Here is a 25,880-nt window from a genome sequence, read left to right on the forward strand (position 1 = left end):
CTAGTGTTTTTGGCCACTTGTTTTCATAGCTGGTCTCCATTAATATGTACAGTATATTCAGTGACCCTTCCTACCAATCTCTTGCTGCTGCTTTGACAACACAGCAATATAGTAAAACCAAAAATGTCATCACTTAATATAAAATTATTCATGCAAGTTTATTTATTTATGAATGAGATGGCATCTCATTATGTAGCTTTGACTACAGTAGAATTCAGACCAGGCAGGCCTTGAACTCAGAGTTCATCTACCTCTTCTCTCCTTTCTGAGGACTGGATTAAATAAAACCTCACAGTGCCACCATGCCTGGATTCTGTATTATTTTTTTGAAGTCCATATTAATTTACTCTACAGTTCCTCATCCTGTCAGTGTTTGGGTCCTTGACTACAAGACAGACAGACTCCTCTATTTCTCAGTGCAGTGTTCCTTGTAGCATATTCAAACATGATTTTTGAAAAAGGCATGAGCTAACTAGATCCTGCACGTCCTCCTCTGGGGTCTAGCCTGAGAAGTGTAGTTCTCACCTTGCAGCAAGAAAATCTATCTTTGTAACAAACAGAAATCTGCAACCAATGAAAATGCAGAGTTGTGGAACCCAGTCCCAGTAGATACATTGGCAATACAACTCCTGCATGTAAGGCTCAGAAATCATTGCAGAAGAGAGGGTGGACAGAGTGTAAGAGCCAGAGGCAAAGGGTTTGCTGTGAGGGTGTGTCTCTTGGGAATATCAGAAGCTCCATTCATAAATCCTCGCCAACACAATGCCTGAACACAAGCTAAATAAGGAGGCCACCAATAGACACACTAACTTGGAAAGGGAAAAACTCATGAGGCCTCAGCTTCACCAAGAATTACAGGCAGCTAAAGAATGCTGACAGCAGGGGAAAGCGTCTTTCCTGGGAAAAAGCACAGGCTGGTGAGATGGCTCAGTGGGTAAGAGCACCCGACTGCTCTTCCCAAGGTTGGAAGTTCAAATCCCCAGCAACCACATGGTGGCTCACAACCACCCGTAATGAGATCTGATGCCCTCTTCTGGTGCGTCTGAAGACAGCTACAGTGTACTTTACATATAATAAATAAATAAATAAATAAATAAATAAATAGAAAAAGCACACCAACTGGCTATCCAGTAAGTATATATTATATATATTTTCTATATGCTTCAGAGTTAAGTCTAGAATTCCTAGTGGTAGAAAGTCTAGCTGAGCTAGGGATGGTGGCATACTCTTTTAATCCCAACATTCAGAAGGTGGTGATCTCTGTGAGTTTGAGGCCAGCCTGGTCTACAGAGCTAGTTCCAGGACAGCCAGGGCTACACAAAGAAACAAAACAGCAACAACAACAACAACAGAAAACAGGGACCAGTTCTCAGGAGTCTGAGGCATGAGGATTCCTGTGAGTTCAAGACCTCAAGTCTTGCCTATGTAGCAAGACACTGTCTCAGAAAACTGAAGAGAAGGTCAAATATTATGGCATGTGCTTTCATTTCTGTACTTTCAGCAGAGAGAGGTAGATCTCTGTGAGTTGAAGGCCAGCCAGCCAGGGCTGGACAGAGAGAGTGTCACCTAGACAGACCCTATCTCAGTCAGTCAGTCAGTCAATCGATCAGTCAGTCAATCAATCATTCAATCCATCCATCCATCCCTCCCTCCCTCCCTCCCTCCCTCCCTCCCTCCCTCCCTCCCTCCCTCCCTGAAGAAAGAGAGAAAAGAGATGAAGTTAGCCTGCTGTGGTTAAAGGGTAAACGTGTGCTTCTGCAAGCTGGCACAGTGTGTAAAGCTCTTGCCACCAAGCCATTTAGGTCCTATATGGTGGAAGGAGAAAACTAACTCCCCAGATTTCTCCCTGCCTTCCACAGGTGTACTATCACACAAAGCTCAAGTCCTATAGAGAAATTAATGGGTGCAATCTTTTTTTTTTTTTTTTTTTTAAGTATGATTATGAGCACTGGAAACAGGCTGACCACCACCTGTCTCTGGGCCTCCCTAGCCACAACCCGTTCCTGGGTCTCCCTGGGGGCCCTCTTTCCTGTAGGGTAAGAATTGGAAGGAGTTTGAAAGGCTGCTGCATAACAGGGGATTTGAGGATTGCTTTGTGTTACTCAGCAACTTGAATTGGAAAATGTAAAACAATAATCTGTGTGCTTTGCCACATATAATAATCCCAAGGCTTGCTAAAGGTCAGGAGGCCAACTGCGTGAGACTTAAGCTGCAGGTACTATTACTCTGCTGATTGACTATTGTTTGTTCGATACAGAAGCTCTCTCTGTAGACCAGGCTGGCCTAGAACTCACAGAGATTCACCTGCCTCTACCTCCTCAGTGCTGAGATTAAAGGTGTGTGTCACCATGCCGGACCAGTCCCTGGTTCTTGATGTCTTTAGTTGACCAGTGCTATCTTAGTACTTTTACAAAGGTCCAGACTTCCCCTCTTCCTGCCTCTTTTAAGGAGAACTTTTATTAATTTATTGTGAACTGTTGTTGTTGTGTGACTTGTTTGAGACAGGTCCTGTCTGGCCTGGACTTGCTGTAGCACACCTGTGTTTGCCTCCTGGGTGCTGGAGTTGCACCTGGGGTTACAAGTGTATGCTAGCATGCCTAGCTTCTTCAGGGAGAGTCTGAGAAATGCTTCCCACTCTCCAGTACAGTCTTTTAGCTAAGGATGACCTTGAACTCCTGGTTCTCTTGCCTTCCAAGTGCTAGGGTTTTAAATGTGCTATCAATCCCTCTTTATGTTAGAGTCCAACCTGAGTTTTGTGCTTGCTAGACAAACACTGTATTAACTGTGCTCTCTCTCCATCCTGCTTGGTTGGTTGGTTGGTTGGTTGGTGTAAAACAGTCTCATACTGTAGCCCAGCCTACCCTGGAACTCACTATGTAGTTCAGGGTGCTTCAACCTCCATCATATCCTACAAAATAGTTGTTTTTTTAGAGTTTAAAATGGGTATCTTTTGCAAAAATAAAAGCATTTTCTTTCCTTCCATTTGAGATATTGGCAGTCCTGTTTGGAATAGAACTACATACCTCTATGCATATTTAACAGAAGGATCTATTAAAAATAGGTCATTTGAATATGCCAGCATTTTAATGTGATGAGATCTGGTGTTAGAATGTGTGCAAATTGAATTTATCTAATGTTTATTCATAGTTTTTCTTTAATGAAGGAATTAGTATTTCATTAGCTTAAGTGAGACACCAGGACAGCAATTTGTAGTAAGGGACTCTTTGTGATGAGCAGGAATCTGTACACAAAATGCCACAGAATGAAGAGTGGTAGAGATGCAGTTTAGCATCTTATTAGAGTCATTACAAAACCTGCTCTGTACCTGGGCAAAGCAGCCCATGCCTAGACTATTCCCAACCTCTGGGAGGCAGAGGCAGAACACTCTGGAGTTTCAAATTGGCTTGGGCTACATAAAGAGATTTGTCAGACAGAGAAAGATAAGAGTTGAGGGTGTGGACAAAAGAACTTAGAGGAAAAACTGTTCTGAGAAAAAAAGGAGTAGATTTTATATTGCTAGCAGTTTGGGATTTTCTTAGTGAAAAGCTGCCTTGGGAAAAATGGCATATGATAACAACAGAAGCTTGTCATCTTAGCAGACAGTTGCTAACAGTGCAGGGCCTGGGAGAAGATGCCAGTTTGCTCTCCTGGCCCTCAGCCTCTTCCCTTGCTGTCACCTGTCCTCCCTAAGTTGCTATTCTGAATACTGTTGCTTCAAACTGTTGTGCCTTTTGTGAGCAGCACCCCTTTCCATTAGCTGACAGGAAGGATGCGCTCACTCACATCTGACATGGCGTTGATTGCCTGTGTTCTTGGTAGCTTGCTCTTTATTGCTCTGTTTCCACCTGGTTCCCTGCCCTACCTCAGCCCTGCTACTGCTGCTGCTGCACATTTGAAACACCTCTGGCATGTGGTGGTAGGCTCTCATCCCAGGTCAGCTCATCAGAGCATGTTGGGAGGCACCTCACCAAAAGTTAGTTTGGGTGAAAGTGAATGGATCTGGAATGCCAAGCAAATGTGGGCTGTGTGCTAGTGTGTACAAGAACAAAGGAGCAACTAAAACTAAGGAGGGAAAGCAGTGCCATGCTCTGGAAAGTCGTACTGGAAAGGAAGCATGCCAGAAATGTAGGTCAGTAAGAATTCTTCTGGCTTTCTTCCTTTATAGTTTGTCCACAAGCCTGTAAGACAGTTAGAATTTATGTGTTCACAAGGGAATTAACTTTACTCGTGTGCCCTTTAGGCGCCAGCAATTATGTTGGGAACCACACCATTATCACCCCGCTTTAGAGAGATCAGTGCATCTCGGCTGAGCTGAGCAAGAGTGGAACAGCACACAGTCACACAGAGATGGGGACAGTTGAGCCTGCCGTGTCTCTCTCACTTGGTTCCTCTCTGCCTCATGCTGTTTCCCTGGGTACAGCAGTAGGAGCTGTGACTCAGGCATAGTGTGCTGGGTCAAGAACTGATGTGCACACAGTACTGCAAACTCCAAAGGCCCTACCAGTATTTACTGGTAGAGTTTGTGAGGTTTGAAGGGTTTTGTTTGTTTGGTTTGGTTTGGGTTTTATTTGGTTGGCTTTCTGTTTTTATAGATGGATACTGAAGAAGGTAGTTGTAGCATTTTAGTCAGCAGGATTATGTTTGTATCTGTGAGTCTCTTCTGGATCTCTTGGCTCCTTTTCCTTTATTCTTTTTTTTTGTTACGAACATTCAGTAACACTTTCTGTGTGCCAGGCCCAGTGTTAGGAGCTAGAGTGGTCAGTAATGTAGATAAGATGCTGACCCTTGAAACACCCAGACTGTGTAGTTGATTGGTATTATTATTCCTGCTGAGACAAGTGAGTCCAAGCCTACTGATTTCTTAGTTTGCTGATACATATATGTAGATATACACATCTGTGGATGCCGTGTGTGTGCGCGCGCGTGTGTATACTTATACTTGGCTCTTTACATAGTGACTTTTTGTTGTTGTTTGTTTTGGAAACGGTTTCTCTGTGTGGCCTTGGGTCTGGTACTCACTTTGAAGATCAAGCTGACTTTAAACTCACCCACCTGCCTCTGCCTCCCAAGTTCTTTCTATAGAGTTAATGCTATTTGTACAGATTTGGATTTGACTGTTGAACTGAAAGGCCTGGGAGGTGAGTTGTGTGGGTGCTTTACAAGGTTAACCTACCTCGAGGTAGAAGGAGGTTTGACTGCTGACATCTGCATGTGTTGTACAACTGTTGTTTGTGTGTTACCCCTTTGCCTCTATGTGTTATAAATGGAGCTAGTGAACATAGCTGAGAATGTCTGTGGCTCACAAAGTGTGGTAGCCCACACAGCGGCACGATTAGGAGGTGTGGCCTTGTTGGAGGAAGAGTGTCACTGTGTAGGCGGGCTTTGTATTCAAGCTCCACTCAGTGTGGAAGAGAGTTCCCTCCTGGCTGCCTGTAGAAGCCAGGCTCCTCCTAGCTGCCTTCAGATCAAGACATAGAATTCTTAGCTCTTCCTGCACCATGTCTGCCTGGATGCTGCCATGCTTCCCACTATGGTGATAATGGACCAAACTTTTGACACTGCAAGCCAGCCCCAATTAAATGTTTTCCTTTATAAACATGGTCATGATGTCTCCTACAGCAATAAAATTCTAACTAAGACAAAAAGCTTTAGTTTTTCTCCAGTTCCAGAACTTGAGTGGGCCAGCCCATCATTAGACTGTGTACCAATTCTTGATAGGCACTGGAAACCTCAAGTCTAACTATGGAACAGTCTTTATAAGGCAGTTTATTTTGGATTTCATGTTTTAAGATAACATGCCTGTAGCTCACCTTTTTCCCCAAAGTAGGTATTTTTTGTGAGCTTGGAAAGAGTATTGTTATCCTTATCTGAGATATGACCAAGAGGACTGATGGAGGCCAGGGAGATGGCCCAGTGGGTAACAGTGCATGCAGGGCAAGCCTACAGCCTGTGAGCCATCTAAAACTCCACAGAGCTGTCCTCTGACCTCAGAGAATGTGCTGTGGCATCAGTTGTCTCTCCACCCCCATATCATGCACACATACAAACATGGTCATAAAGAGTCAAGGGGACGATAGTGTAAAACACCAGTTCTAAAGATTTTCAGAATGGCATGATGGTGACCTTTGGTACCACTCAACTTCCTGCAAATCTATTTATTTATTTATTTATTTATAGACATCTGCTTAGGCTGTTTGCTTCAGCAGCCTTCTGACCATTTCATTGAACTTGCTAAAAGAGGGAGTTGGACTTTGACAGAGTATGAAGTATTGTTAAACCACACCACTAATAATGTAGTCATAGTGAGGACGCTCTGGAGGTCAGGGGAAAGACCACCTAGATGAGAGGAAGCAGCACTGTGCAGGACAAGGGAGATCTGTGTGGAAACGGCAGTAGGGAACGGTTTCTGGGCAAAAGTTGGGTATAAAGCCAGGCTGGCAGGCATGCACAGACAAAAAGCCCTCTGGGAGGCTGGGATGGCTGAACTGTCCTGTCTTGCGAAACTTCTTTCGCATGTGAGCGACCTAGGGATTCCTCAAGATGAATCTGGCAGTTTGTATGGGATTATGTGGACAAGATAGGAGAGGGTAGAAGGAAACTGGCACAGACTGAGGGATGCTCTCTGAACTCCCTAGTTTTGGATTTCCATTGCTGTGAAGAGACATCATGATCACAGCAACTCTTAAAGAGGAAAACATTTAATTGAGGCTGGCTTACATTTTCAGGGGTTCAGTCTATATCATCATGGCGGGAAGCGTGGTAGCGTCCAAGCAGACATGGTGCTGGTGAAGGAGCTGAGAGTTCTACAACTTGATACAAAGGCAGCAAGGAGAAACTGGATTTGCTTCACACATAATTGAGAATTTAAGACCTCAAAGCTCCACCTCCACAGTGACATACTTCCTCTGATAAGGCCACACCTCCTAATAGTGCCATTCCCTATAGGCTAAGCAGTCACACATGTCAGTGTATGGGGGCCAAATTATTAATCCACCATAGAGGCTGAGCCATGCTGGGCCAGGTTGGGATGAGCAGGTCTTAGGTGAGTCCTGAAACTGTCATTTGAACAGGGAGTGCTAGAGCAAAGAATTTCAGAGGGGAGGAGTGGGATTAGGTGTGAGAAAAGTGATTGCAGACAAAGAATACAGAGCACACTCTCTATTTGAGCATTTTAATTGTTAAACTTGGCAATAAAAGGACATTTTAGGGCTGGAGAAATGGCTCAGCAGTTAAGAGCACTGACTGCTTTTTCCAGAGGTCCTAAGTTCAATTCCCAGCAACCACATGGTGGCTTACAATCGTCTGTAATGGGATATGTTTTATGTATATGAGTACACTGTTGCTCTCTTCAGACACTCCAGAAGAGGGCATCGGATCTCATTACATATGGTTGTGGGCCAACATGTGGTTGCTGGGAATTGAACTCAGGACCTCTGGTAGAGCAGTCGGTGCTCTTATCCGCTAAGCCATCTCTCCAGCCCTGTAATGGGATCTGATGCCCTCTTCTGGTGTGTCTCTGAAGACAGCTGCAGTGTACTCATATAAATAAAAAATAAATAAATCTTTAAAAGAAAAAAAAAAAGGGGAGCTAGAGAAAGTACCCAAGGAGCTAAAGGGGTCTGCAACCCTATAGGAGGAACAACAATATGAACTAACCAGTACCCCCAGAGCTGTGTCTCTAGTTGCATATGTAGCAGAGGATGGCCTAGTTGGCCATCAATGGGAGGAGAGGCACTTGGTCTTGCGAAGATTATATGTCCCAGTATAGGAGAATGCCAGGGCCAGGAAGCAGGAGTGGGTGGATTGGGGAGTAGGCCAGGGGGGGTGGGGTATAGGGGACTTTCGGGATAGCATTTGAAATGTAAATGAAGAAAATATATAATAAAAAAATGGGGGAAAAAAAAAAAGAAAAAATGTCAGCCTCCATGGCTAACCCTAACCCCACATAAGTGGAGCATGGTGGACACAGAAAAAGAATGTTTTATTGTATAACCATATGGCTGGCTGATGCCTGAGAAGACCAGAGGAGAGTGATGAATTCCCTGAAACGGGAGTTACAGATGTGTTTAGCCATCATGTGGACTAACCCAGGTCCTCTGCTAGAGCAGCTAACACTCTTTGTTTGTTTGTTTTGAGACAGGGTTTCTTTGTATAGCCTTGGCTGTCCTGGAACTCACTTTGTAGACCAGGCTGACCTCAAACTCAGAAATCTGCCTGCCTCTGCCTCCCGAGTGCTGGGATTAAAGGTGTGCGCCACCACAGCCCGACTCCTCTTGAGTTTTAAAGGATTGGTCCTCTCACTGTTTAGCTCTTTGTGTTTTTGTTTGATTGTTGATGCCTCCCAAGTGCTTGCAAGTGTGTACACCCAAGCTGTTGGGTTCATTTTGCATTTGTTTCTTTTTGATACGGGGTTTCACACTATACAGATTAGACTGGCCTGGAATTTGTCAATCTCTTGCCTCAGCCTGGATTAAAAGATCTTGGTTTGGGTTTGGGTTTTCTGTAGTTTGAGACAGGCCAGGCCTCATACGGCATAAGTTAGCCTCTGGCTTTGAATTTTGTTGTTGTTTTGTGACAGGATCTCATTTTACCCAGGCTGACCTCCAGCTCATTTTATAACCAAGGATAACCTTGACTCTTTGGTCTTTTTGCCTCTACTCTCAAGCACTAGGATCTCTGGTCTGGCATGCCTGGCAAATATGCATTTTTAAAGCATTACTTAAAATGTTTACTGAGGTGAGGACTAATGAATATGATGAGATTAATAACTCCATATGCAGAACTCTTAATTCATACACACTTTTTTTTAAAGATTTATTTATTTTATGTAGAGAGTACACTATAGCTGTCTTCAGACACACCTGAAGAAGACATCCCATTACAGATGGTTGTGAGCCCCCATGTGGTTGTTGGCAAATGAACTCAGGTTCTCTGGAAGAGCAGCCAGTGTTCATAACCACTGAGCCATCTCTCCAGTCCTCATATACACTTTTAACATTGAAAACAATCAAGAATAGTAAATGTAGTTTCTTCAGTATTTCTGTCAGTAAATATTGAGTGTTTGTGGTAAGGTGGATGCTCTATTGAGGCTAGAAACCAAATATGACTTGATTTTTAAAACTGGTAAGAAGTCTAAAGAAACTGGCTCTGTTACAAATTCATGTTTAAAAGAGTTCAGATGATTGACAGTTCTGATGCAAAGCATGTAGAAGCCACTAGGAAGCCGGAAGCTGAAAGCCGAAAGCCGGATTTGTAGACCAGTATAGTGTACCCTACAAGTTCTACTCCTTAAGGGAGTTGTTATTGTACATGCATGTACATGTACTTGAGTGCCATAAAAGGGCATCAGATCCCATTACAAATGGTTGTGAGTCACCATGTGGTTGCTGGGAATTGAACTCAGGACCTCTGGAAGAACAGCCAGTGCCCTTAACTGCTGACCAGTCTCTCCAGTCCTGGATGAGAAAGGTTTTTTTCTTTTTTGTTTTTTTTTTGTTTTTTGTTTTTTTTTTTCGAGACAGGGTTTCTCTGTATAGCCCTGGCTGTCCTGGAACTCACTTTGTAGACCAGGCTGGCCTCGAACTCAGAAATCCGCCTGCCTCTGCCTCCTGAGTGCTGGGGTTAAAGGCGTGCACCACCACGCTCGGCAAGAAAGTTTTAAAGTTGGTCCTATACCACTCTTGGGACATACAGAAACACAGCTGAATCCTAGGTCATGATAATGTATAAACGTAATCCTGGGGCTGGGGATAAGGCTCAGGGAGTAAGAGAGTGTATGGCCTTTCAGAGGACCTGGCTCGCTCCTTGGAGGTTACAGTGATGAGTGCTCTAGTCCCAGTGGATCTGATGCCCTCTGGCCTCAATAGGTATTGTATCACATGGGGCACAGGTGTGCATACAGGCAAATCACCTGTACACATGAAATAAAAATAAATCTTAAAGAACTAAAAATTCTGAAGCCATGCAAGTGCTTAATCATTTAGACTTTGTGGCATTACTAAAGTGCTTGGGAACTTGGATAAACTGAGGAGCACAGAGTTGTAGCCAAGAGAACCATTGGGTCTTAAAAGTGACTGGCAGGATTCCTGAAGGTGACCATGGAGACTACTGTAGCTAAGGGCATGGCACAGGAAAGCGGCAAAAAGAGGCTCTGTCCACTGAGGCTTGGCATAGTGGTACAGAGTAACTGAAGGTAGAGGGGAACACTGGGCCATGACCCTGCAGCCCTCCACAGTTTCTTCTCAGACATGAAATGGGCTAATGGTGTCAAGTTCCCAGTGTGGGGCTGCTGTGCAGGAAGTGCTCAGTAAAGAGAACTGCTGCTCTGTGAAAGAAGAGGGGGGTGTGGCAAACAGGAGGTTTATGCTTGGATTAGGACAGGAGAAAGCTGTCAAGGGGAAGGTTAGGTTAAAGCTGAGTGTGCACTTCACTTTGCAAGGTTGAAAGTCGAAACTTTCCCTTTCTGCTAGATGGCCTGGAGCTGGGAAGCCATCTACCAGAGAGTAATGACCTCTTGAATCGGGGCAGAGGCTGGCTCAGGAAGTGACATCTGCTATTAGTATCACACGCACAGTGGAGAGGAAGTAGGACAGAAATACACAGAGCTAGGTGATTGGCTGTTGAGAGGAGACAATCTGGGAGACAGCCATGCTGCTTGAACTGGCAGACTGTGGTGGCCTTCTCTTCTGCCTAGGCTAGATTCCAGAGATCTCGAGTACCATACATAGTAGAGTCCATGAAGTATTAGAAAAGGGACTTCTGTATATGGAGAGTCAGTTCAGGCTTCACAGTAACTCTGCTTGGGGTAGGTAGCGCAGCACTAGTATGTATGCCATTAGGGGGGAGGAGCTTTCACTGAAGAGTAGCCTGAGGCAGGAGAGAGCAAGTGTCTTAGGGTCCAGCTGTGTGGTCCTGAGTTCAATTCCCAGCAACCACATGGTGGCTCACAACCATCTGTAATGGTATCTGATGCCCTCTTATAGCACACAGGTATGCATGCATATAGAGTACTCCTATACTTTAAATAAGTTTTAAAAAACAAAACAAAACAACAACAACAACAAAAATACCTTTCTCATCCATCTTTCTTGTTAATTTTTGGGGGTAAGGATGACTGTGGTTTTGAGATAGGGGTGCAAAATGTAGCCCTGACTATCCTGGAATTGCTCTGTAGACCAGCCTGGCCTGAAATTCAGAGATCACCTGCTTCTGTCTTCTGTCTCCCAGATGCTAGGATTAAAGGTGTGTACCACCACTGCCTGACTCCAATTGTTAGTTTAAACAAACAAAAACAAAAGTTAGACAGGCCAGCCTAGTCCACAGAGAAACCCTGTCTCAAAAAGTCAAAAAACCAAAAAACAAAAAACAAAAAAAACCCAAACCAAACCAAACCAAACCAAAAACTGGACTGGAGAGATGGCTCAGAGGCTAAAAGTATTTGCTGCTCTTCCAGAGGACTTTGATTTGATTCCCAGGACCCATACTGGGGCACACAACCTAATTCCAGTTCCAGGGCATCTAATGCCCTCTTCTGGCCTCCTCAGGCATGCATGTGATATATGTGAGACATGTATGAGACAAACTGTTACATAACATATTTTCTAAAAACAGTAACTGAGTCATTTGAGTGTTCTTCTCTAGCTGCCGGTTGTATTATTTCACCCATTTTTCCTTGTGCCGCTGTCTTCATTGTTGTGGGGTGGCTTACTTACGCTGTTTCCTCAGTCTTCTTCCCTCAGCCTCGTGGGTCCCTAGGTGCTTTCTGCTGCTGGTCCTCAGACTCCGTACAGCTGCCCTGTGTCCTCATCCGTCCCCCCTGCGGCAAGGCCAGCGCTGGCCCTTTTGTTTGAGCCAGTGTTCACCATACACTTCAGTGCTGTCTCCTGCGCATGTTTCCCTGTTCTGTGCTCCACTCTGAGTCCGCAGTGGGTGGGACAGAAAGTCTCACTGTGTTTTTGATTGGTTTGTGTTTTGAGGCAAGATCTCACCATGTGTGGCCCCAAACTCTGAGATCTGACCTCTGCCTCAAACGCTGGGAGTAAAGGTGTGCATCTTATCTGTACCTTACTAGAGGTGAGCTGGGAAGGTAGCCTGCCTCTTTTGTGCTGAGCTTCCAGGACAGCATGTCCCTCTTGTGTCCTAACTATGAAATCCACAGTTTCCAGCTTACTCTTAGTCACAATTCTGAAGTCCTCTTTTCTATTAAGTATTTTATTTGAGAGTCAAACACAATAAATCATACAGTATCACAGGCCCTTTTGGAAGAAAAGAGGGCACTGGGCTCTGTGGGTTCGCAGTGATGCCTGGGGTGAAGAGGAAGTGAGAATAGATAGACGTGCTGAAGAGAGACTGTCTCCATTGGTGCTTTTATCTTCCCCTTTTTAGTTACTTACTTTAAAGGTGTCTGTCTGTGTCTGTGTGGTGTGGAAAGGCTCACTAGGCTTGGCAGCAAGCACCTGTACCCCTGAGCCATCTCGCTAGCTCAGTATGACATTCACACATAGCGGCTATGCCCTGCTGAGTCAACAGAAACAGCCCATCACACTGCGCTTGCATGGGACACTTCTTAGAGAAAATATGCTTTTTGTAAAAGAAAGGAAACCTGCCAGTCTGCATTCAATCCCCATGACCCGGGCAGGAGAAGCCGAAGGAAGCCGAGCCCCGACTTGCTTAACTTGTACATGTCTCTTGCGGGTGTACACGTAATAAATGAAAAACAAAAAACAGGCACACTCTCATTCCAGCGCTCAGGAGGCAGAGACAGGCGAACCTCTGTAAGTCCAAGGCTAACCAGGTCTACAGCCAGGGCAACACAGAAAACCTGTCTCAAAAAGAAAAAAAAGATTAATGGGGGAGTTGGGGACCCATTGAAAAGCCACTTTTAACTCGAGCCAGAAACTGTTTGCTTTTGACCTTGGAATGTATTAGATGTATTTTCTCCTTGTCTGCTTATGGTCAGCAGACCTGGGATCCAAATCCAGCTCCGACATTTGCCAGGTGGGACAATGACTTAAAAGTGGTGACAGCAGAGAAGGAAGCCTTATGTGACTGACTCCAGCAGTGCTTCTCAGATCTTGGGGCATCGGATCACCTGAGGGGCCTGTCAAACTTCAGCTCAGGGGCTACTCCCATCATTTCTAGAGCAGGGTCTGCAGCAGGGCTTGAGAGTGTGTTCTGAGCTGCCTGGCAGTCTGTAGACCACAGCTGAGTAAGTTCTAGTTAGGTAACTGAGGAGTGGGCGTTCAGTGAGTAGTCCTGCCCGAGCTTACTGTGTTAGAACTCTTGGAATGCATTCGGAAGTGTGGGATTTAGGGTCAAAGAGGTTTTCCTTCTGAAATTCAGGAGTCATTGCTTCATGTATTTGAAGGAGGGAAAGTTGTGGAAATGACAGTTATGAATGAGTATTTTATAGTTAGCCTATCTAACTGGCTACATGTGTGAAATTGTTTTTGTAAAATATGCAGTGAATGTTAAAGTCACAATTCAAGCAGTATTTTGAATAACTTTGTTTAAAAGTTGTATTTCATAATGGGATATAAAGTAGTTTACCTTAGCCTTCTCACCTTAGTGTGCTGTGTACTTAATACTGTTCTCTTCCCTCCAGGCTGCCGACCTGAGTAAACCCATAGATAAGAGGATATACAAAGGGACGCAGCCCACTTGCCATGACTTCAACCTCCTCACAGCTACAGCAGAGAGCGTCTCTCTCCTAGTGGGCTTTTCCGCAGGCCAAGTCCAGCTTATAGACCCAATCAAGAAAGAGACCAGCAAGCTGTTTAATGAGGAAGTAAGTAGCGCTGCACCTCAGCCGTGGAGGAGCTGTGAGAGTTCTGTGTTCTTACTCAGAGGGAGCCGGCCTTTTCACAGTTTGAGCTAAGCCCAGTTTTCATTTGCTCAGCTGTCTTTACCTAGAGTTATGCAAGTTTAAATGTGGTAGATTAATTAATGTTGCAAATGTGTCTTTCCTTGGAGTAACTGTTTTGTGCATTTGTACAGAGAATGATCAGCAGTCTACAGCAGGTACTTTAAAACCCTTCTGTATTGGGGTGAGGGAGGTGGCTTGGGGGGGGGTGTAAAGTGATACTTTTGATTTTCAGCCCCCACATAGAAAGCCAGGCATGGCCACGTGTATCTTTCATTCCAGTCCTGGGAAGCGGAGACTGAAGGATCCCTGGGATCAGCTAGTCTAGATGAGTCAGGTGAGCCCCAGTTTCAGTGAGAGACCCTGGTGTTTGTTTATTTAAAAGCAGACAGTAGAGGAAGCTGCAGCATGTTGACCTCTGGTCTATGCGGACATACGTGTCCATACACATGCATCACCTGTGGAATGGGGGAGGGGACGACAAGATTACTTCAAACTTAAGATGTGATTTTGGATTTTTTGCTGCTGTTATGTCTTTTTTTTTTTTGAGACTGGGCTTTGCTGTGTAACCCTGACTGGTCTGGAACTCATTATGAAGACCAAGATGGACTGGAACTCACATTGATCCTTCTGTCGTTGCCTCCCAAGTTCTGGGATTGAAGGCATGCACCACCATACCCAGCTCTTGATATGTATAGTAAAAAATAGAGAATTCCAGACATTGTTCACATCATTGGATAGTTTCATACAGATGGAATGAAATGACATAGTGGTGACATGTCCTCAGGCTGCTCAAATTACAGTTTAAGCTTCTGTGTGTGTATTTGGTAGGCATTTAGCTAAGGGGTAGCTTTCATGCTCTTGAAAATATTTCTTATACAGTTACCTGAAATGGTTAGACCTAAAAGTGAATCAAGAAACACAGGTTTTGCAGTGTTGTTTGCACTAGGGTCTTGGGCACATCTTCAGTTCTGTTCAGAGAGGAACTTGAGCTGTCTGACCTATCCGTTAGGAATATATCAGGACTTATACAGAGCAGACAGAAGTTGGCAAATAGATTGTATTTACTCAGGCTGTTACGGTGGCTTTTCAGTTCCAAGTAGTAGCGTGTATTTGGCACTTTTCCTCTTCTGTTTCAGTATGACTTTCCTAGGAAGTGGCAGAGATGCAGCACCCTTGCTGAGGTGGACACTCTGGGTTCTAATTTCCACCTTGTTGCGCAGCCTTTGAGGAAAGGTTGTATTACATGGGCTTCACATCAGAAGGATGCATCCTTTGCCATGCTGCTTGGTTTCAATATCATGTACATGGAGCAGGGATGTGCTCTCAATTCTAGGTTGTAAGAAGTGATTTTCAGAAGGAGAAGGATAGCCTCGAACTTGATACACAGCAGCCAGAGCTCTAATTCTCTGTAGTCTTTATGGCAGATGCTGTCTGCAGTCCACGATCATTCTGGGTCCTTCTGGGTTGATTGGGAATAAACTTTCCCTTTGAATTGACAGTTAAAGAGAAAAACTATTTGGCCCTATTTTCCCTTTAAAAAAAAAAACCTTAATCAGAAAAGAATGTTTACCCAGATTTTTTCACTGATGTCATCTGATTTGTAAGTAGCTGAGTGATTTGGTTTTTTATTTTTTTGTTTTTATGGGGACTTGAGGACGACAGCAATGTGGGAGGCACAGAGTTGCTTTTCTCTGCTCTGTTAACAGAAGCTGGAGTTGGAGTCATTGTGGGACTTTGTGTTTGGGTAGAAGAGCGTGTGATGGAGTGGGAATTGATTGAACCCTTTGCCAAGTTGTTGGTAAACAAGACCCAGAGGCAGTTCTGACCGAGGATGGCACAGAATGCCACTCAGAGAACAAGAAAGGGCTGTGTGCTGTGCTGGGGGAGGGCACATGGCTTTAAGAATACTCTGGCAACATCAGTGATGGAGCTGCAGGACAGAAGGCGGCTCCTCCCTCTTCACGATGGAAGCACACGTTCCTGCCTACTCTTTGATTGCGGTTCAAACCGGCTACTCAGAATGCTAGGGCTACTGTTTATGCTTTAATGCCAGGTTGGCATTTGGAGCTGAAAATTGAAAAGTGAATTGTCTTCACAAGTCTTAGTGATATGAGTCCATTTCTCAGGCACGAGGGCTGCGAGAGTTTCTCAGAGTGGCAGGAATGTTGGAAAAAGGTGTCCCTGTGTGTATGTTCAGCTATACTCAGCATCAGTGTGTGAGATGGGGGTTCTGGGACAGGTACATAGGAGGGGAAAAGGGGGGTCTTCACTTTACAGATGAAGAGATCTTTAAAGGGGTGCTGAGTGCCTTGACCACGTCAGGTAGCAAGTTCATAGAGCTATCATGATAGAGCTGGAATCAGAAATTAACTCCAGAAACTCTCTGCCTGGTTCAGCCTGGCCTTCTCAGCAGCTCAGTTAGTCAGGATGGTGAGGGAGACTGTAGGCCTGTTGCCACCGCCACAGCAGTGAGGGTCAGGTGGCATAAGTACTGCATGTGTTCATTCTTTTGTTTTTCACATGGAGATCAGACTGGCCTAGAACTCACTTTGTAGACCAGGCTAGCCTTGAACTTACAGAGCTCCATCTGCTTCTGCTTCCCAAGGGCTGGGATCAAAGATATGTCCCACCACACCCAACACATGTATTCTTTAATGTGTCAAATAAAGACTGTTTTAAAACTTACTTAATATATGTACATGAGTGCTTTGCCTACACTTGTGTCTGTGCACCACATTCATCCCCTGGAACTGAAGTTACAGACAGTTATTACCAACAGATGGGTGGTGGGCACCCAACTGGTCCTTTGCAAGCTTTTGGCCACTGAAGCATTTTCCTAGACATCCCCCACCCCCACCCCCTTCTTTGGCCAGAAGCATGGGGTAGCTCATTGTGAGGCTGAGGACTGAGGTAGAAGGATCTCTAATTTGAAGCCAGCCTGGGCTGCACAGATAACCTCTATCTTGAGAAAAATAAGAATGGAGGAAGATAAGAGTTAGGTTCCGAGAAGGGGTCTGAGAGGTTCTTCCAGAATATAATACTGCTCTGGGTCTTGGGGCACTTGTGAGGGCAGGAAGGAGGCAAGGGTACCCTGCAAACTGAAGAAATGGAGCCAGGCATGGGGCTATGTGCCTGAAATCCCAGCCTGGGCTTCAGAACAAGGCCCTGTCTAAAAAAAACAAATCAGAACAAAAACAGAACTTCTCTGTCATTGTCATTTACTAGAACATCAAATGACAACAGAGTGAAGTCACCGGGTGGTATAGCAGCAGTCATCAGAAAGAGGAGTTACAGCCAAATTATTTATGTCCTGCTGAGAGATTTGGACTGGGGGGGGGGGGCTTTTAATCAAAGATCAAATGTGTTTTTTTAAATATCACTTTTAGAAGGTGGATCGTAGTGAAGGAAGAGACAATGAAGGTACTAGTGAGTGTCCAGGTGAGAGCAGGGGGCTTGAACTAGTCTTTTTTTTTTTAATTTTTTTATTAGATATTTTCTTCATTTACATTTCAAATGCTATCCCAAAAGTCCCCTATACCCTCCCCCTGCCCTGCTCCCCTGCCCACTCACTCCCACTTCTTAACCCTGGCGTTCCCCTGTACTGGGGCATATAAAGTTTGCTAGACCAAGGAGCCTCTCTTCCCAATGATGGCCGACTAGGCCATCTTCTGCTACATATGCAGCTAGAGACACGAGTTCTAGGGGTACTGATTAGTTCATATTGTTGTTCCACTTGTAGGGTTACAGACCCCTTCAGCTCTTGGGTACCTTCTCTAGCTCCTACATTGGCGGCCCTGTGTTCCATCCTATAGATGACTGTGAGCATCCATTTCTGTATTTGCCACGCACTGGCAAAGCCTCACAAGACACTATATCAGGGTCCTTTCAGCAAAACCTTGCTGGCATATGCAATAGTGTCTGCATTTGGTGGCTGATTATGGGATGGACCCCTGGGTGAGGCAGTCTCTGGTTGGTCCATCCTTTCATCTTAGCTCTAAAGTTTGTCTATGCAACTCCTTCCATGGATATTTTATTCCCAGAAATCAGTCTGGCGGTTCCTCAGAAAGCTGGACATAGTACTACCGGTAGATTCAGCAATACCTCTCCTGGGCATATACCCAGAAGATTTTCCAACTGGTAATAAGGACACATGCTCCACTATGTTCATAGCAGCCTTATTTATTTATTTATTTATTATTATTATTATTATTATTATTATTATTATTATTATTATTATTATTATATTTTGTCTTTTTTGAGACAGGGTTTCTCTGTGTAGCCCTGGCTGTCCTGGAACTCACTTTGTAGACCAGGCTGGCCTTGAACTCAAAAATCTGCCTGCCTCTGCCTCCAGAGTGCTGGGATTAAAGGCGTGTGCCACCACCGCCCGGCAGCAGCCTTATTTATAATAGCCAGAAGCTGGAAAGAACCCAGATGTCCCTCAATAGAGGAATGGATACAGAAAATGTGGTGCATTTACACAATGGAGTACTACTCAGCTATTAAAAACAATGAATTTATGAAATTCTTGGGCAAATGGATGTATCTGGAGGATGTCATCCAGAGTGAGGTAAAATCCCAATCACAAAAGAAGTCACTTGATATGCACTCACTGATAAGTGGATATTAGCCCAGAAAGCTAGAATACCCAAGATACAACTTCCAAAACACAAGAAAATCAAGAAGGAAGACCAACGCGTGGATATTTCATTCCTCCCTAGAATAGGGACTAAAATATCTATGGAAGGAGGAACTAGACTTTTGACAGTTCTTTTGCTCATCAGCAGACCTTGACCACCTGCAGCAGCAGATTAACCCTGCCCTTTGTCCTCCCTCTTGGAGGAGAGAGGTATAAATAGCAGTAGCACCCACACACACTGCTGGCTACACAGGGGCCCATTGTGGGACAGGAAGAGGTGCAGATGAGAAGTTCTGTCAGAACAAGTGGTGTGCTTCAAGGTGGGCCTCTCAGGAGGAGGAGGAGGAGGCCACAAACATAAGGAGTTAGAGACAGGCCATTTCTGCAGTAGGGGTGGCAGGTAAACCATTTGGGATAGAAAACAGCACAGAACGGGGAACCAAGACAACGGCTTCTAGGCAGAGCAGTGTGAGGTGGGAATGAGCATGCAGGGCCTCGTCCAGGCAGAGTTGCTTAAAGAAGCCTGGATCAAAGGGGATGGAAAGACAATCAGATTGTTGGGGTTATTTTTAAAGATCCTTCCCTCCCTCCTTCCCTCTCCCCCCTTTGTCTCTGTGAGGTCATTGCCTGAGGAGGCCAGAAGAGGGCATCAAGTTCCCTGAAGATGGAGTTACAGGCAGTTGGGAGCTGATGGGGGCGCTGGGAAGCCCCTGAGCTTATTTTCCAGTTTCCAGCTCTTTGGGGCGCTTACTGTGGTTCCTTCTTAGAACTGAACTGAGTTGGAGGGAGGCGTGAATAAGTTTAAGGTTCTGCCTGTCACTACACTGAGTGAGAATGGAAAGGGAGGGAGGGTGCATTTTGTACTTGGTTTAAGAAACCTGCAGCTACTTCAAGTATGGATCTGAAGGGCAGGTTTTCTGTTGGTTGGTTGATAGGTTTGCTAAGTAGGGAAATAGATGGGCAAGGTGACTTAGAGAGTACAGTTGCCACGTTGGATGACTTGAGTTCCATCTCTGGAACGCACGTTGTGAAAGGAGAACCAGCTTACACTCTGACACACGCACACACAAAACAAACAAGTAATACATACATGTAATGAAATTTAAGAAAGGATAAAAACTTGAGGTTTGCCAGCATGTGAACACAGCTCTGAGAATCCATGCAAGGGTCTGTGGGGAGAGTATTCTAGGAGTAAAAAGGCGCCTGAGACGGAGCTGACTGCGCTCCAGGACTGTAGCCCTCTCATGCCGTTCCTCAGAACACCAGACAACCAGATAGTGCCCCACAGCAGCAAATTCAGTAGTACCTAGACACAGATGCACACCTGCCAACAGAGGAGGGTTCAAAACAACTGTTTGCATGCTGTGGTCTGTGCCTCACCTCTCCTCAGCTGCTGGGTGGGAAGAACAAGATTGGAGCAGATATTGTAGAATGAATTTGAAGGATAAAGGGGTTTTGGGGTTTTTGTTTAATTTTGTAGGGCAGAGACCCACCATTGGTAAGGCAGAGTGGCCTGCTTGTCAAAGCCATGTGGTCTCTTTGTATCTTCCTCACTAGATCCCTTCCCTGCCTACCTGCTACTACATTCATGGTACACAGTTGCATGCCTCAGTTCTGATGTCTGGTACTGGTACATAAGACTTTCAGATGTGTGAAGAAAATGCAATTGTAAGTTCTTCATATGTACTGGAAATAAAAATAGATAACATTTTTATATCTGAAAACAAGTATAATTTCAAAGGTAATATTTTTTGCCTGCAAATTAGAACTGTAAGAATTTTAAGTGCTTGTTTATAGAAAAACTAGAAAATAGAAAAGCCAGGAAAACATCACCTATAAATCCTAGTGCTTACTGTTAACCATCATAGTCTCCCTCTTTCCCTCCCTCTCTCTCTCCCTCTCCCCCCCTCTGATTTTTCTTTTTTGTATTGGGGGTGGTGGTGGTTGGTTTTTTTTTGTTTGTTTGATTTTCAAGACAGAGTTTCTCTGTATAACAGCCCTGACTGTTCAGGAACTTACTCTGTAGACCAGGCTGGCCTCAAACTTACAGAGATCCATCTGCCTCCATCTCCCAGTGCTAGGATCAAAGGCGTGACGTACCTTGCCTGGCTTCCTCCTTTCTTTGTTAATGGGGCAATAACTGGAGGTTTCCCACTTTTCTGTAGAGAGGCCTGCTGGCCTTGAGTCTGCCCCTGGTTCCTCCAGGACTGAACAGAAGGGAGCCCTGGCACTGTCTTGTTCCTAGTGTTGGGCCTATTCCCAGACACTGCAGAGACTCGTGGAGTTCTGCCCACTTCTGACCAGAAGGAAGGGGAAATACCCAGTCCTTCTAGACTCTTGTGGGAAGTGAAGTCCTCGGCTCCCTCTTGCCTCTCCCTTTTCTAGTTTCTTAAAGTAGATCTGAGGTCCCTGTTTATTGTTACCTGTATGTGTATTGCCACACAGTTCATCAACAAGATGGTGGTGTCTACCCAGACGTTGTGATCAGGGTTTCTGGCTTGCTGGAGCACCCAAGAGTGAGTTTGTTAACTACTGGCTATATGTTGGGGAAGAAGTGTTACAAAGGGACACCTGTTATAATAACCAAATTTTTCTTTGTAAAAATTCTGATTTGGGGTATATACACAGGATGGTGACTTAAAGGAATTTTGAAAGTATTTTTGTTTGCTTGTTTGCTTGCTTGGTTTTGGGTTTTGAGACAGGGTCTCTCTGTGTAGCTCTGGCTGTTCTGGAACTCACTTCGTAGACCAGGCTGGCCTCTGCCTCCCCCAGTACTGGGATTAAAAGCATGTACAACTACTGCCCAACTTGAAAGTGTTTTTTTTTTTTTTAAATATTATGTATTAATAATGCATTTATAATAATGGCATTTTCTTTTTTAAAGATTTATTCGTGTGTGTCTATGCATGTATGTGCATGTTCATACCTCCTCTTGGAGGTCAGAATCGAGTGACAGAATCCTGACAAGTAAGTCTTTAAGACTAACAACAAAAAGGAAAGCACAGGTGCGGGAATCAGTCCCCACGCATGGGCGGCTCTTTCCCTCCCAGCTTCCCTTCTCCAGCCTGTTCACTCACTTTACTGTAATGTGTGGGTGTTTGCTTGTGTGTAAACTGGACCATGTGCATGTCTCAGGCCTTTGGAGTCCAGAAGAAGGCCTTAGATCTTCTGGAGCTGTGAGCCACCATGTGTGTGCTGGGAATTGAGTCCCTGTCCACTAGGAGAGTAGGCAGTGTGCTTAACTGCTCAGCCATCTCTCGGTCTCTCTGCCCCTTTCTTCTCTGTTCCCTGAGCCTTGGGACAGGGGATAGAGATGTCCTACTTATGACGGGGCATTCCCCACCATTTATTCTCTGTAGTTTGACAACTACAAGGGAATTTTAAGTTATGTTTTGATTGTGGTAAGCCATAAAATATAAAAGAGCTTGTTATCTTGGCTACTTTTATTACTGATATTAGGACCCTCTGTTCTAAACTTTGAGGCCAAAGCAGGCACACGTGTCCTGTGTTTCGATCAAGTCTAGCTTGATTGTGTGTGTGTGTGTGTGTGTGTGTGTGTGTGTGTGTGTGTGTGTGTTGTATGTTGTGTGTGTGTGTTGGGGAGGAGATGGGTTATGGACGGGGTGATACTCCCAGTTCAGTTAGAGTCCTCCTGTCTGGGGACTCCAGGAGCGGGACCTGCTGTGCAGTGCTCTATCTGACTGGTTCTGATGTTTAAGAGTGGGCTGCATTATGTCAGTTTGGTTTTGTTGCTTTTTTTAACTGAAGAAATGAAATGAGTACACAGTGATCGACTTCTTAAAGTTTTAACATTGGTAAAAATGATATCTGATCCTTTCTTGGTGGCTTTAAAAATACCATTTTCTAATATAAGCCTTCTCTGGGTGAGCTTCAGGCCTCTCCACTTACATCTGTTTTGCTTTTTGTGTGTGTATGTGTATTTTTATTTTATGTCGTTTTTAATAGTTTTTTTTTAAAGATTATTTATTTATTTATTTATTTATTATATGTAAGTACACTGTAGCTGTCTTCAGACACTCCAGAAGAGGGAGTCAGATCTCATTATGGGTGGTTGTAAGCCACCATGTGGTTGCTGGGATTTGAACTTCGAACCTTCGGAAGAGCAGTCGGGTGCTCTTACCCACTGAGCCATCTCACCAGCCCCTAATAGTTTTTTAAAATATTATTATAAATTAATGTCTGTGTAGTAGAATGCATACCCACCCCCAAATATTTTTCCTACTTGTCCTGTTGGTAGAATAAGACAAAATAAAAGTGAATGAAATGCTTCAGAAAGCTTCAGGTCACATTAATTATCATTGATGTGGCTACAGATAGGTTTCCTTGTGATGACCCAGGGACTCTCCTGCTAATGCAGTGGGCAGATGCGTTTTTCTTACTTGGTGTGATTTTTTTTTTCCTTGAGTTACTTTGAGCAAGTCCAAAGTGAGCTTGCTCGAGGCTGAGGGAGACGGTGAGCTCTGGCAAGTGGTCAGGACCATGGAGAACCTAGAGCTTGAGCCCTGCCCTGTGCTCACAAAAACGTCAGGGTTCTGCTGTGGTGTGGGCATGAAATGAGTTGGGTTTTTCTTGTGTTCACAAAGTGGTTTTGAAGACGGGCTTTAGTCCTTAGGAAGCCGGCTGTTTAATGGAGAGCTCTGTGGTCAGTATAGTAAAAAATGACCAGATGGCCTTGTTGTGCACCCTCTGGGTAGAGTTTTCCAGAGGTCTACATTCCACCATGCTTCATTGGAGACCCCAGGATGTCACAGGCTCGTGTTGCTCCCAATGCTGCCTTGCTTGACTTTTCTGCTCATTCTCAGCACAGGCGTAACTTGGGGTCTTTATACCCTTCTCCCCTTCTCCCCACCCCCACATGTCACCTCTGTTCATGGCCTCCTAACCAGTTCATCCCCACTTGACCTTCCATTCCGTCCCTTCTGCTGAGGGAGTCCACCTTGTTCTGTCCCATCCCTTTTCAGAGCCTTTGATGATCCTGTCTGCAGTGGTGTGGACGTCAAGGGATACAGAGTGAGCTGTAGGTATGCACTCGCAGTTTCAAAGGGTGAAAACCAGGTGAAATTAACTTTAAGAATATATTGTATTTTATCTCATACACTCAAATATTTTACTGTACAATGTAAAAACAAGGAATAAGATGATTGGCATTCCTTTCCATCCTACAACTGCAGAATCCAGTGTGTGTTTTGCATTTACAATGCATCTCCTTTGAGGCCAGCAACAAGGAAGGGGCAGTATAGGGCTCCAGGGCCAGAGCATGGCTCCATCCTGGGACCTTAGTCACAGCCCTGTGTCCCACGTGATTGTTACTCCAGGTGCTCCAGCCGTTTTCAGCTTCTCAGCTGCTGTGTGAGAGCCTGGGCCGGCCCTTTTGCTTCTGTCTCCCCGCCTACCTCTGTACAGTACTAATTACATACAGAAATAGGGTTTTGCTGGGACAGCTTTCCAAATGCTTATCTAAATGAGGGTTTGCTCCTGTGAGAGCCCAGAACCAACGACAAGATCCCACCACCTAATGCTGGCTTCTAACAGGAATCTATCATTTTTTTCAGCAGATGTTTTCTGAAATAAAAACATGACCTTTTTGGTGTAGAGGCTGGGCTGTGTAAAATTGTGTTTTGTTTTGTTTTTGAGACAGTCTTGCCAGGTCCTCTTAGCTGGCCTGGGACTCCCTGTGGAGCGTAACTACCATCCATACATTCTCTTTGAAAATTTAATTCTTACATTTATAGGATAAACTATTCCAGGTGTTTGCTTATTTATTTGAAAGCTGGGCATAGGACACTTTTTGTTCTCTTTGTTACACTCAAAGTAATAATAACCTAGAACAACTGGAATTGGTGACTCTGTGGTGAGGGGGCTGCATTTCCCACTTGGCTGTGGTGTCAGCTAGGCCAACACTCTGTTGCAGGGAACCTTTGCTGGTGACCACGGCAGGCTGGGCTTGAGACCAGCTCACATTTTACCATGGGACACAAGGCAGCTAACCATGTTGGAGCCACTCTCAGAAGCACACTGCTACTGTAACAGCCTCTTAAGTGCCTGCATCTGTCCCAGCTAGTCCCAGGTCTTGTCAGCATACCTTGTGCCCGCCTCCCTGTTTTGTCCACTGACCCCTACCAGATTAAGAGGCATCTTCTAGCTGCCCTCCACCCAGCCTTTCCATCATCACCCCACATCGACTATGTGAAATGGGATGGCAGTTTTAATGGATGCTGTATGAGTGCCTGACAGGACACAGTGCTGAGTGAGGATGTGAATGGGTGTGACTTCAGACAAGTTTGCTGACCTTTGAACTTCTGTTTCTTCAAGGGCTCTACCTTTTGATAGGGAAAGTAGGCTCTGGAGGGAACAAAATTTGTTACAGTCTCTGTGAGAGGCGATTAGGCTGCCCCTGTGCACAGTAGGAGCTTCCAGCATCAGCTGTCTATCTGTGTGATTTGTAATCTCAGAAGATTTCTGAAATTATAGGTTGCATCACTGAATGGGAAAGCAGAGGTGAGAGTTGTGCTGTCTCTGGCAGTTATGAGGTCATGCACCATGGATAGATGAGCTAATCCCAGTTGGTCCTGAGTACAGAGGAGGAGGCCAAGAGAGGCTTTCTGCTGAAGTCATGCACATGTGTTATGAGTGCCTTCACTGTGGAGGGGTTGTTTGGAGCATTATAGCGTGAATGTAAAGCCTCTTGCCATGCTGTGCCCCTTGGGTGTGGTCTGTCACTGCTCACACTGGTGTGCTCAGTTCCCAGGGCCGGAACGTAACAGTGAGGATGGCATACCGCAGCACGTGGTATGGAGAGTTTTCTCTGTCACTTACATGCACACATTGTTTAGGGTGACCGTAGTGCACACTTCTGGTTCGTGAGTGAGACTGCCCTGTAATGCTTCTGGTCACTGCAGTAGCGCCACTAAAGGCACTGTTGCTGTGTCGGTTGGGCAGTCACACTTTTGGCTGCACTTTCTTACCAGGATTACATTTTTTGAGTTACAGTAAAATTTTTCCATTGTAGTTTAAGGCTGTAGTTAAAAATTTACTCCTAATCCTCCTGCTAGAAGCTTTCGTGACCTTCAACTTTCTCACCTGTAGTAGAGTAATAGTGCTTGGGGAAGTGGACTCGGATCAGCCAGCAGTGCGGCTCTAACCCAGCCCTCCCTGCACAGGGAATCCACACCTTTAGAACATGCCCATCTGCCATAGTCATGTCCCCGGGTGCAGAGTGAGGAGTGCCGGGGCAACATGACCTAGTGGACACACAGAGACTCAGCGTGAGCCTTCAGGCTCCGGAGAGCTGGATGTCTCTTCATTTCTTCATCCTCCTAATATCCTCTTTCCCTAAAGCTATGGTCTAGCCTTGAA

At 45.0% G+C, this 25,880-nt stretch overlaps 1 protein-coding gene across 12 annotated transcripts in view; it reads left to right on the forward strand.

Moving 5' to 3' along the window:
• Positions 1-25,880, forward strand: part of Wdr20 (WD repeat domain 20) — a 69,251-nt gene that overhangs the window by 30,668 nt on the left and 12,703 nt on the right. For 7 of the 12 annotated variants that reach the window (XM_006516203.4, XM_006516204.4, NM_001347428.2 and 4 more), the window contains one exon: positions 13,604-13,786. In XM_006516203.4, the coding sequence (XP_006516266.1) occupies positions 13,604-13,786 (183 nt within the window). Of the gene's footprint in view, positions 1-13,603; positions 14,199-21,380; positions 23,546-25,880 lie in introns of those variants that run through there. The other 5 variants (NM_001364273.1, XM_030246900.1, XM_011244170.3 and 2 more) reach the window with 4 other exon arrangements.

The sequence above is a fragment of the Mus musculus genome, chromosome 12 (assembly GCF_000001635.26).
Source record: "Mus musculus strain C57BL/6J chromosome 12, GRCm38.p6 C57BL/6J".
In the NCBI taxonomy this organism is placed as follows: domain Eukaryota; kingdom Metazoa; phylum Chordata; class Mammalia; order Rodentia; family Muridae; genus Mus; species Mus musculus.